This window comes from Mus pahari, chromosome 20 (assembly GCF_900095145.1).
Source record: "Mus pahari chromosome 20, PAHARI_EIJ_v1.1, whole genome shotgun sequence".
Lineage (NCBI taxonomy): Eukaryota > Metazoa > Chordata > Mammalia > Rodentia > Muridae > Mus > Mus pahari.
Genome location: NC_034609.1, coordinates 42782604 through 42794533, shown reverse-complemented (window position 1 = coordinate 42794533; position 11930 = coordinate 42782604). Strand labels below are relative to the sequence as shown.

At 55.2% G+C, this 11930-nt stretch overlaps 2 protein-coding genes across 3 annotated transcripts in view; one reads left to right on the top strand and one right to left on the bottom strand.

Moving 5' to 3' along the window:
• Positions 1–1826: 1826 nt before the first annotated feature.
• Taf1c (TATA-box binding protein associated factor, RNA polymerase I subunit C) lies at positions 1827–8713 on the top strand. 2 transcript variants are annotated; one of them, XM_021220244.2, is made up of 15 exons: positions 1827–1897; positions 2699–2837; positions 3794–3875; positions 4008–4105; positions 4178–4267; positions 4354–4427; positions 4932–5170; positions 5278–5394; positions 5487–5604; positions 5693–5764; positions 5896–6031; positions 6121–6258; positions 6705–6879; positions 6977–7114; positions 7193–8713. In XM_021220244.2, exons 2-15 carry the CDS (start codon positions 2700–2702, stop codon positions 8089–8091), a joined length of 2514 nt encoding a protein of 837 aa, XP_021075903.1. In that variant the 5' UTR covers positions 1827–1897; position 2699; the 3' UTR covers positions 8092–8713. The 2 variants fall into 2 exon arrangements, with proteins under 2 accessions (XP_021075903.1, XP_029388523.1); XM_029532663.1 differs by lacking the exons at positions 1827–1897; positions 2699–2837; positions 3794–3875; ... (1 more) ...; positions 4178–4267; positions 4354–4427 and adding an exon at positions 4521–4824 and having other exon boundaries at positions 7193–8707.
• A 119-nt stretch (positions 8714–8832) lies between these two features.
• Dnaaf1 (dynein axonemal assembly factor 1) overlaps positions 8833–11930 on the bottom strand; it is a 21925-nt gene continuing 18827 nt past the window's right edge. Inside the window, exons 9-12 of the mRNA XM_021220246.1 lie at positions 11721–11812; positions 10674–10733; positions 9604–10003; positions 8833–9113 (exon numbers count right to left, since the gene is read on the bottom strand). Of these exons, the coding sequence (XP_021075905.1) occupies positions 9019–9113; positions 9604–10003; positions 10674–10733; positions 11721–11812 (647 nt within the window). The 3' untranslated portion in view covers positions 8833–9018. The remainder of the gene's footprint in view (positions 9114–9603; positions 10004–10673; positions 10734–11720; positions 11813–11930) is intronic.

The following is an 11930-nucleotide window of genomic DNA, read 5'->3' as shown; positions in this document are numbered from 1 at the left end:
GACTAAAGATGTGTGTCACCACGCCCAGCTGCTCAGCAAACTGTTTTAACATACTTCTAGGTGGCCCCTGATGTACCCTGATATCAAGATACAGGGATAATGGTGCCATTTCTGGCTGGACAGTGGTGCTAAAGCCACAAGCAGGGAATTCCTGTATTACCCGGCAATGGGAAAGAGGTTGACTCCAACAACAGCCCTCATCTCACAGAGAAGGCAGCTGACAGTCAGGTGTGGGGGCGCACACCTTTAATCCCATTATCAGGAAGCAGAGGCAGGTAGATCTCTGAGTTCAAAACCAACTTGCTCTACAGAGCAAACTCCAGGACAACCAGGGCTACACAGAGAAACCCTGTCTCAAAAAATCAATAATAATAATAATAATAATAATAATAATAATAAGCTTACTCTTGAGCCAAACAGACACCAATGAGCATGCCCCATACGATGGCTAGTTTTGGTGGTCAACTGAATATTTGAAATTAACTGGGACCCAAACTGCTGGGCACACCTGTGAGGGATTTAAAAAAAAAAAAAAAAAGATTTATTTATGTAAGTACACTGTAGCTGTCTTCAGAGGCACCAGGAGAGGGCATCAGATCGCATTACAGATGGTTGTGAGCCACTATGCTGTTGTTTGGATTTGAACTCAGGACCTTGGGAAGAGCAGTCAGTGCTCCTAACCGCTGAGCCATCTCTCCAGCCCTGCGAGGGGTTTTCTTAATCGGATTATTTGAAGGAGGAAGGGCCACCCTAAAGCACCTTCTGGTGGCAGCCCAGATTAAAAGAAGTGGAAAAAGAAGCCATGATTTGTGCCTGCTTGACCTCACCCTCACCCTCACTGGCAAAATCATTTATTTTATGGCATTACTGAAGTCTTCCTTTCAGCAGTCAAATCAGTATTTTTTAGGATTCCAACATAGACCGAGGTCAGCGGCTCTCCAGGAATGGTCCAGGACTACAGCACCAGATCAGAACTGCTGAGACAGCCGGCCTCATGGACGGAACAGTACCAAATTCTTCTTGCCATTTCTGTCGTAAGACAGCTATTAATGGACTATTCAGATCACAGCCTGTAAGCCAGTTTAATAAAATCGCCTCTATTCTATACTCATTCAATCAGTTCTGTTCCTTTAGAGATCCCTTATTAATAAACTCAGGAACATAGATTCGAGTCTCCCTGAATAACTTGCTCCACCATGAAGACCTATTTATGAAGTTTTGATAATTACAGGACAAAGGAAAGACATAACCCAAAGATGTCTTCAAACACATTGGCGGGAATGTCATGTAGGTAGGTTGCAGTGACGCCGGAGAATCTGTTCCTTGTCTCAGGAGTCTATCTGAAGACATTCTTAGCCTCCAGGTGAGGGAAAGCAAGTGGTCAGCAGAGCTACACATCCTAAGTTTCACGCGACAGTGGCAGGACCAAGGCAACTTACAGGCAGCGCCCAGGACTCGCTGCATGCGAGTTTGAACAGATTCCCCAAAACTCGCAGGTGCTCACACAAGGATTATTAGCTTGAGGACCACAAGCTAATATTCCTTCCTGGCCCCTGTTAAAGTCACGCACGCACCCAGGGGTGTCTATGAAGCGGATTCTAGGTAATAAATACAGTGCGTGGCTCATCGGAGCTGCTCAGTTGTTGAGAGGATCAATTCAAGCTTCACAACACTTTAGTGAGATAGAACGATGGGAATTTCACATCTTAGGCGCCACGACCATGCTTATTGACCCTCGGCTCTGTAGGTGGCACTGGAGGACCCAGTTAGACGATCTGGGGGCGGGACTTCCTGTTTCTCGGGAGAACTTCCGGCCTGATCCGGAAAACAGGCTGCGTGTAGGTGGTCCAGCAGTTGGAGGTTCTGCACTACGGCTCGTTCGCGGCCCCGGGATCAGGTGAGGCTGTTACCGGGCGGCAGGGCCCGCGTGCGGGATGCTGAGAGCACGTGGCAGGCCACGTGGCTATAGAGCCAGGCGGATTCCAGCGCAGAGGCTTGTCCTAGATGCTTGCCACGAGGGAGGGCGGTCCCGGAACACTTGTGAGCCGGTTACCACACACCGGTCTTCAGTTCAGACTCTAAATTCAGCGCCTTCACGCCGTGTCCAGCGGGTGCTAGTGCTCAGTCGGTGCTCTTAGTGCGGATGTTAGATTTAATTTTTACTAAAAATGAGGGCGAACTGACAGTTACTGCCTCTAGAGAGTTCCAGCTTTTATTCAGCCCACGGGCATTTTAGGAGAAGCCTGTGTTTGGCAGTGGGGAGGCAGGAATAGTACGCAGCCCTTGTCCACAGAGGTGGAAGAAAGTCTGCCTGCCACTCTCGCGCGCAGCGTGTTGATGAACGCTCAGCCCTCATCAGCATCACTTGGTCCTCCACACTCTCCCCTTTGTATATACTGTGGTTACTTATCTCTTTGGCACTTTACCTGCCTCGGGGCCTTTTGCGCTCAGGGGTCATTCTCCCCAGTCCCTCTTCCAAGGTGTGGGCAGAGCTATCTCTGGCTGCCCTCAAGAGAGCCCTCCCCTGTGGTTGGGAGTGCGCAGTTCTTGGGCAGCCCTGCTGACGCTCTGGGATTAGGCATAGTCTGGTCTTTATCTGCTGCCTTGTAGTGGTCTTCCCTACTGTGTGCTGAGAACCCTGGTGCACTGTTGAGACTCCTAATGAAGACCAGTGTAATGACAGAGACATTCTCTCCAGGATGGACTTCCCCGGCACCCTGCGCCCTTCATTGTTTATGACCGGCCCTCTTGGCATGACTGATGGCCCTGACCTGTCCTTCATGTGCAGCTGGAGAGATGCACTGACTCTGCCAGGGGCCCAGCCACAGAACTGCAAGGTGAGGATGGAAATGGGGCCCTTAACTTGGTCTTCTCCTCCTCCTTCCTCACTTACCGGGAAAAGAGGTCCAGGCAGCTGCTACTTGAGCTGCGCACCGGCTACCCTGCTGTCCAGAGTCTCTCATTGAAGGCTGTGGCTCCTCTTTCCTCAATCCCTCTCCCTGGGTTCAGCACGTGTTTATTAGCCAGTGTCTCTGTATCGGGTTCTTACAGACCCAGGAACCCAGCATGAAGGAAGTCAGGCAACTTAGTCAAGCTAAGGGACTTCCAGTTATGGTGGGAGACTGGATGCCAATGGGCAGACCTCACTTGGATCAATGGAATGGCAGGGGAAGGGGGCAGGATTTCTGCTCTTGGGAGAGCCATCTCCAGCTGCCTTGTATTGAATACATAGAGGAGAGCAGGTCAAAGAGAAGGTGTTGGGGGAGGGGAGTTCTTGGTCCTTGGGACAAGGGCGCCCACTGAATGGCAGGACTCAGAGGAGGTAGCTGAGGAAGTTGGAGCTCATTGGGTTCTGGGTGGGACAGTCATGACGTAGGTGCTTCCTTTGAAAGCTTCTGTGAATAGAGCTTAGAATTCAGACACTGGAGTCGGTTGCCTGGGTTTAAGTCCATACCTATTCCTTTTTGATTGTCGCCTAGGGCAGCCTCATGCTTCGGGGTTCCTCGTTAGCGAAGTGACCAGCTTTTCACTTTTGTCACGAGGACTGAGCTAATTGGCAGGGAGTGCACACCTGTCATGTTCTTTTTTTTGTTTTTGTTTTTGTTTTGTTTTGTTTTTTGAGACAGGGTTTCTCTGTATAACTATAACCCTGGCTGTCCTGGACCTTACTTTGTAGACCAGGCTGGCCTTGAACTCAGAAATCCGCTTGCCTCTGCCTCCTGAGTGCTGGGATTAAAGACGTGCGCCACCATTCACGGCCACCTGTCATGTTCTTGCTGCCCTGTTTCCCTAGAATCCGACCTTGTCCTTTGCCAAGAACCTATTGTGGGAGCCATCAACACCAGGACCCCTCCCCCTAGTGCCTTCTGATCCTGGTAAGGGTCTCTCTCCTTTTGGGCCCCCTCCAAGGACCTCAGCCATCACTCGCACGAGGGGATTTCAAACCTCCAGGGGTACCCTGTCCCCATTCCTTCTCAGGTTCTTCTCTGATTCCCTTCTCCCCTTAGATCCCTGGGACCCTGGTGTGACAGCTCAGGACTTCCTTTTCCGGGGAGGTCACTGCTACCAGTACCAATCTCAAGCTGTGCTAGATGTCACTGAGCAGGTAAATGGTCCCTTGGGTGAGACTGTTTCTTACAGCCTGTGCTATGCGGACTCACACAGCTATTTCCCACAGCTCAGCCGCTTCCTGTGGGACCATGGCGATATAGCCTTCGCACCCCTAGGCAAACTCATGCTGGAGAACTTCCGATTGGAGGGGAACCGGGTAAGGAGCCGCCACCGGCTGGGTGGATGGTCAGCCGCCTCCCTGCTGAGACCGGAGGGTACGAACCTGATAGGCCTTCCCTGCAGGGCTACTCGAAAAAGATGACCATAGTCAGCGCGAAGAGGCTGCTTCAGGACCTCGGCGGACACCAGCCCTGGGGGCAAGTAGCCAATGAGAAAGCAGTCATGGCCTGGCCTGCGGTGGGATGTGGAAGAACCTGGGACACTGACCAGGTTTTCATCATAGTGGCTTTTTGAGCCCTACACAGTCCTGAGCCATGAGTTCACAAAATCCCCACCTCCAAGCAGCGTTAAGGGAAAAGCGGATTGGTCATTGGTAAACCTTAGGCATGGCTACATCCAGGTGTTCGGAATGTTGACAGGACTCTCTCGTCTCGTCCACTTCCACCCCTCTGTCTGACTTAAGCAGCAACAGGATGGCTACTTGTTCCAAGGGAAGAGTCAGTATCCGAACTACCACACATCCTACAAAAGACTATGGTTGCTCTGACTGGGAACATCTGTGAGCCACTTGCTAGGAGGCACCGAAATATTCAGGTTTGGGGTCCAGGAACAGGGTAGGGTATATTCTAGGCAGCTAAGGAAGAGCGTGTTCTGCGTGTCTTTCACTGTACCAGGGTTATCCTCTGCTGCTCTGTCCCTAGGTGTCCCTGGGCTTCCCTCAGCCGCCGGCTGCGTCGCTTCTCCATCGTCGGGGGTCCTGTCCTGAGCAGGTCAGTGTCATTACTCATGGGGAAGCTACTGCATGAAGAGCTGGCCATGCGCTGGGAGCAGCTGCTGATGGATGAGGCCTTCACCGGGGGCGCGTTGGCCTGGCTGCCCGGAAGGACGGCGCGGGCCGGACAGCTGGTCTACCCTAGTGGAGGTGCCTTGGACGAGCTGTGTATCCTTTCTCACTTGGTGGGGATGCCGACGCCATCCACAGGGTGGGCCAGGGGAAGAGTGAGCTGGGCGACCAGAGTCTACCCCAATCCTTAACCAGGGGCTCAGATTTCCAGGAGGTCAGTGTGACTTCAAGTGGCAACCCCCGGATCCTTGAGAACCCTGGGCATGTCCAGCTGCGGGGACCTGTACGGCAGGTGGTGACCAGCACCGTCCAGGGAGAAAGTAAGATTTCTTTCCTCCCTCCCTCCCGTCCAACTAGCTACCATCACCCTCCTACACACACACCACAAGCCTGACCTCCCTGTCTTCCCCAGCGCTTCTGGCCGTCCGCTCTGACTACCACTGTGCCATGTGGAAGATTGATAAGCAGGAGCCACCAGCACCCCTGAAGGTCCTGCAGGTGGAGAAGGGGGCCACTGGTATTAGCCTCAGGTAAAGGGTGTGGGCTTCCCGGTGCGGACAAGGGTCTGGGAGAAGGGCCGAGTTGCTGGATGATAACGCAGCACCCTGTGCCCTGTAGCCCTCACCTGTCAGGAGAGCTGGCCATCTGCAGCCGTTCTGGAGCTGTGTGTCTGTGGACCCCGCAAGATGGGTAATTCCACTTTCCCCCAAAACCTTCCTCTCCATGGCCCTAGTCTCCCTTCCCTCTAGCCCAGCCCCTCAATACCCTTGCACCCCCAACCCCCACCAGGCCCACACTCATGGCCTGCCTTCTTTCTCAAGGCTGCAGATGGTCTACAAGGACCCTGAGACGCTTGCCTTCTGTGATCCGTCTCCCTGGCGCTGGGCAGACTTCACTGCCCACCCCCGGGTGCTGACTGTGGGGGACCGCACGGGTGTGAAAATGGTTGACATTCAGGTATTGGTTGAGAGGGTGAGGAGAAGCGTGAGGCAGGAGGCCGGTCTCCAGCCTGAAGACTCAGGCTGAGCATGCTGTCCTTTGTCTAGGGCCCGCCGGGCTGTGGGTTGCTGCTGTTCCGCGCTGGAGCAGAGGCTGCCTGCCAGAAAGGAGAGCGGGTGTTGCTTGCCCAGTACCTAGGGCAGCCGGGTCACACCTCTACGTCTCTGCATCTCATCTGCACCCAGGTGAGCGGCATCCTTTCTCCTTGGGCTCTGCTCCAGGCTTCACCAGAGCTTCGGCCAGCAGGCCTGAGGCACAGCCACAGGAACCCAGGAATGATGGGTCCCCGCGCATGTGATCTCACCAGTCAGTCGGACTGGGTCATCTGCAAACCTAGATCAGGACCTAGGAGGAGGCAGAGGTTGACTCTGCCTCAGGACCCCGGTTGGAACAAGTGTCTACTGTTGGGAGTGTAGGGGTGGGTGTCAGGGACTTCTGAGAACCCTGCTGCCTGCCCAGAAAATTCATGGTTTAGGTTGAGTAGGCCAAGTTGAGCGGGACTTGAAGGCTGGTGGGGGTGCCGTCCGTCCTCTGGGTGTTGGTCACCTCCTGCAGGCTGTGTGGCCTGGAGAGGGTTATTGGAAGGCTGGTACCAGGCATCCACTATTCTCAACTCTCCCTTCTTCCTCAGTTTTCGATCTACCTGATGGATGAGCGCCTCCCCCTGGTGCCCATGCTTAAGTGGGACCATGGCCTGCCATCTGCTCCCCTGCTTGCCCGCCTGCTACCCCCAGCTAGCCCTGGCCATCCACGGCCCCTGCTACTGGGAGGCCAGGGTGGGCAGCTGCAGCTGCTTCATATAACAGGTCAGCCAGGCAGGTGGGGGTAAGGAGGCCAGGTGGGGGCTCGTGGGGACATGCTAGTGCTGGGACTGGTGTGCCTAGCTCTCTGTCCTTTCTCCAGGAGAGGGGACTTCCATGCCACAGCTGGCAGGGCCTCCTCAATCTCTGCCCTCCATCACCGACTCCCTCTCTGCCTTTCCCCTGCTGGAACCTAAGAGGCAGCAGCAGCTGCAGGAACGTCTGGAGGCACCAGTCATAGGTACGCTGGGCAGAAGGGGCTTAGAGCTGCTGTGGGAGGTGCTCCCAGGCTCTGCAGTTCTCCTCCTTCCCTGTCTAGGTCTGGCAGCTGTCCCGCTCTGTGCCTCTACCCCGGGGCTGTTGCTCTTCCAGCTCTCAGCAGCTGGGGATGTCTTCCACCAGCACTTACGCCTCCTGCAAGCCTCCAGTCCTAGAGAGCCACCACCTGCACCCGGGGCGACAGCACCCTCAGTGGACCAGGTGCCCACGCCCTCTTGGACCTCTCAGGCCAGTGCCCGTTGCAGCCGCTGGCTGGAGGCCCTGATGGAGTTGCCCCCCACTCGTCCTCTGTGGGCCGCCCCGACCTTCTCCCACCGCCGTTTTCTGGGCCACATGGAGCGGCAGAAGAGCCAAGAGACCTTGGCACAGAAGCTCCGAGCAGCCATGGCCAAGGGCCAGCTCCTGCGGCATGGGGACCTGAGTACACTCCCCAGGGCGGAGCCACCCCCTGCACCTCAGTGCAGCCAGCAGGATGAGCTCACTGAGCGCTTGGCAGAAGCCTGGGAAGGCCGGGCAGCTGCCTGGTGGAGGAAACATCGAGGTCAGCCCTCTGAGCCCCAGACCCAGTCCAAGCGGCCCAAGCGACGGACTCAGCTGTCTAGCACCTTCTCCTCATTCACAAGCTACTGGGACACCCCAGATGCCAGCAGTGCCCCTCGTAGCCAAGACCTCTCTACCTCAGAGGCCCGTTCTCAGCCACCCGGGATTCCACCCTCCCAGGAGTTGACACAGGAGCTGTGGGCCCAAGGTGTGAAGCGTGAACGCCAAAGGACCCTCCGGGACTACATGGCCAAGCTGCCACTTCAGATGGACACTCCAGAACCTGTGGCTATACCACCCTCCCAGGCCTCTAGTCTTCAGACCATGTCTCTCATGCAGCAAACGCCTGTCCTCTCTGGCTCCCAGCCTCCCCGGAAGAAGCCACGAATGGGCTTCTGAGTGGGGAAAGCCATGTCTGAGAACCTAGCCTTCATCCTGGAGTGCTGCGCCGAGCTCTGCCACTCCTCGCAGAGAGCAGTGTGCCCATGGAAACGTGAGCAGCATAGAACCAGGCTGAAACCATGGGGAACCAGGCTGAAACCATGGGAACCAGGCTGCTTCGTGTATTTGATGGTAGGATACTCCTGAGAACCGGCTGCAGAGGCTGCATCAGGATGGCTAATGCTGAGTCCCTGCAGTCCTGAGTCCCCCCTAGTCTCCTACCTTCTCCCACTGCCATTCTCTGGGCCACATGGAGCTTCAGAAAGAGCCAGGAGACCATGCCACAGAAGCTCCGAGCAGCCATGACCAGGGGCCAGCTCCTGTAGCTTAGGGATCTGGCTATGTCTCCAGGGTAGAGCCACCCCCTGCACCTTAATGCAGCAGGGTTGCTAGAAGGTAGCCTTAGCCTCCTGTCCTCGAAGACACCTCAGCCCGCGTGCCTCCTGAGGTGGCCCAGTGTGGGTCAGCTGTTGTAGGCTGATTGTGCCACAATCCACATAGGCATTGACGCTTTGACTCTGGGACTGAATAAACCTGTCCACTGGCCATGAGCCAGATGGTTATGTGGGCAGAGCAGATGGTGTCTGGTGTGTAAAGCCCACTCCTTCTACCTTGGGGACACACACACAGTACAGTGCGGTGGGGTTTCTGACCTCAAGACAGCCTGACTGGCAGCCCAATAATGTGCTGACTGTGTATGTCTTAAAGTGTTTATGTTCTTGTGGGATCTGTAACCAGGGGAGACCAACGTGATGGGTACAAGGCACACTGGTGTAGCTTCACAGCACCTGCCTTGCAGGCCGCCAGAGCACAGTGATGCACGGGAGAGGGTGCCCTGCATCCGCTGCGCCACCGCTAGCCCAACAGTGTAGACTGCCTCGGGGCTCAGTCCAAGCCAAATTCAATATCTTCCAGGCCTCTCCGGGTGCTGGGCTCCTTCGGGTGCACTGGACACTGTGCTGCTTTCTCCGTTCCATCCCCTGAGGAGTCAGGAGAGAACACGTCAGTGCTCGGGGGAAGCTGCCCTTCCTGCTGGGCCAGCACAGAAGCCCCACATGGCTGCCAGTCAGATTCTCCTCTGATGAGATCAGAAACCCCACCTTACTATACTGTGTGTGTGTGTGTGTGTGTGTGTGTGTGTGTGTGTGTCCCTTTGTGCAAGGGGAGTACAGGGAACATAAGCCAGCCCCGGGATACTCTTCTGTTAGTGCTAACTGCCCAGACAGCTTGTGCCTGCACACAGCACCAGGCATGTGCCTTAAAGCTGCCACGCCTCCACTGCCTAGCACCAGTGCTTTAGTCACTCAGCCCTAGTGTCTGTGGTCCCCTCTGACCTGGAACCATGGGGCCAGGTGACACACCATGGCCAGACCTAGGAATGGGCAGCAGTGTCCACCCCCCACCCCCACTCCCTGAGGTTCAGCCAGCTGCACAGCCTAGTCCCCCTAGGAGCCTCTTACAGGGCGTTACCTAGCAGAGTGGCTATGGGCAGCTGGCTGTCGCTGTCTCCATCTTCACTAGGGTGGGCAAGTGCGGGGTCACTTGCACAGGTTTGGGGCGGCAGTGACTGGTTTGACACTTCCTCTGCCAGCTCCTCATGGAGCTCCTGGATGAGGGGGCGTGAGGATGGTGTTGCACTGCAGTCTTGACCTTGGCGCTCTAAGTCCGTTGTTGCTGTTGGCTTACATATGTCTGCGAAAGGCACCGTGGTTGCCATTGAGGGGCCCTTGGAGATGGCAAATATGTGTGAGAGGGCGCCTGTGGTGCCTGTGAGAGTGCCCTCAGACATGGAGAGGGACAGCTCATCCAGCTCCAGGTCACTGTCGTCACTCAAGCTGGAAATGGCCTGGATTTTCGGGATTCCTGTCTCCTGGTGAGAAAACATGAACTATGTCTGTATTCCTGTGGTCACAGTGCAGGAAAGCATAGGCAGGGTAGGGAGGCAGCCGGCTGGTACAGGGCCTTGGGATAAACACCTCGGCCAGCAGGTTCTTTGTGCTTCACTCACCACATGCCACACCCCACCAATGCTGGGTCCTAGCCTCTGCCACTTCCTAGAGCCCAGCAGCTCTTCAGATTTTGTTCCTAGACGACCTTGGTCCCTACAGAGCCATGGCCAGTGTGCTTATTTGGAATATGAAGCCCTCACTCATGAAAAGGTCCGCTCCAGAGCCTCTGGGGACAAGTCTGACAGTTGCTTGCTGGCTCCTGGCTGTGCCCAGGGAGCAGTCAGGTGCCTTGCCCGTGTGCTCCCTCCCTTACGTCTAGCTTTAGATGAGTTTAGGCCGCGTACGTGGGAGCACAGTGTAAGGCAGGATGCGCCCAGTTCGTTTCACGCAGCCAGCAGTCAAGCTTGCAGCAGAGAGCCCAAGTCTCTGAAATGAGCCCTTGGAGGGACCAGAGAGCAGTGTCCTCAGAGGGCAGTTCTTCTAGGGAAAGGCACGGTGGTGCGCTCCTGTAAGCCCAGTACTTGGGAGGTGGAGGCCGGTGAGGGCTGTCACAGCTGAGGCCGTTCTGGGTTTTAGGGAAGGGGTGCTGACCTTGATCTGGTCTTCCGCAGACACATCCGTACCATCAACATCTTCCAAATCAGGAAGGTCCTGAAAGAATCAGTGACCACATTGACATCCAGAGACACAGTGGAAGGAAGTATCAATAGGAGACAAGGGAACTGTCACCAAGGCCCCTCAGCAGCTCCCACCCATGGCCACCAGACCATGCTCAAAGCCACACTGGCACTTCAAGTGTGGGTAGTGGAAGAGGGTTTGCAGGCTAGGTACAGTAAGATTGGGACAGCTTCTTCACTCTGTTCTATCACAGGGAACTCAAAAGTACCTGTTACACATTAGTCTGGGCCTCATGTACCTCCTGAAGAATCAGAAAACCACACCACTATTTCCTAGACGTGTGGTCTTGGACAAATTGCTTAACCTCTCTGTTTCTCCGGTTCCTACTCGGTAATATTGGAATGATAATACCACCTATCTCAGAACACTGTCCATACCATGCCTCCAGCAAGGCAGTCTGACTCCACTACATCTTCACTGTGCCCTGGACAGCCAGTTCTCAATTCAAAGCCGAGGTTTTGGGCAGGCAATGTGAGCCTCAGTTCACACGTGTTTGTTCCTGAATTGCAGCTCTCGGGACAATGTGACAGTGTGTGCTTTCTCATGCTTTACATGCAGGAAATACGTTGTATTGTCATTAAATGGGAGGAGCTTTGGGGAGGGATAACATAGCTCTAACCCAACATTTGCTGGAGGGACCCTGGACAATCACACCATGGTGAACCTACAGGAAGCAGTAGAGACCAGCCAATGAGGTGGCCAGAGCTGCCCACCAGACTCCAGGGATACAGTGTAACCCTAGGGCTGGCCACAGAGCTGCTCTGCACTGTAATGTCCCTGGAGCCTTCAGTGTGACTTGCACAGCCCAGGTGAGGTAAATGGACCCCCAAGGCTGAGTCTCAGAAGGGTGGTTGCGGTTATGCTTTGTTGGCTATGATAGGCCTGCTCCCTGGGGGACTCCTGATACAGCGAGGACCACAAAGGCATCACCCCACCCTCAGCTGGAAGCCCCCTGCTCACATCGATGAAAAGCCTCTCCTTGATCTCCACGGCAATGGCCTCCGTGTCTTCAGCTCTGGCCCCATCAGTGGCTGCCACTGGAGATGTGGACTCTGATGAAGAGTGGTGAGAAGTTACTGGCACAGCACTGGTTTCAGACACAAAGGTTGGGGTGACAAGCTAATGGTTATGGTGGAAGGATTGACCTTAGGAAAGGAAAGGAAAGGAAAG

What these genes read in the sequence shown, in the direction of transcription:
- Taf1c (XM_021220244.2), top strand. Translation starts at nt 2,700, where the DNA reads ATGGACTTCCCCGGCACCCTGCGCCCTTCATTGTTTATGACCGGCCCT. An exon ending in CCCAGCCACAGAACTGCAAG is followed by an intron (nt 2,838 to 3,793) that starts GTGAGGATGGAA and finishes CTGTTTCCCTAG; the next exon opens with AATCCGACCTTGTCCTTTGC. An exon ending in GCCACTGGTATTAGCCTCAG is followed by an intron (nt 5,605 to 5,692) that starts GTAAAGGGTGTG and finishes TGTGCCCTGTAG; the next exon opens with CCCTCACCTGTCAGGAGAGC.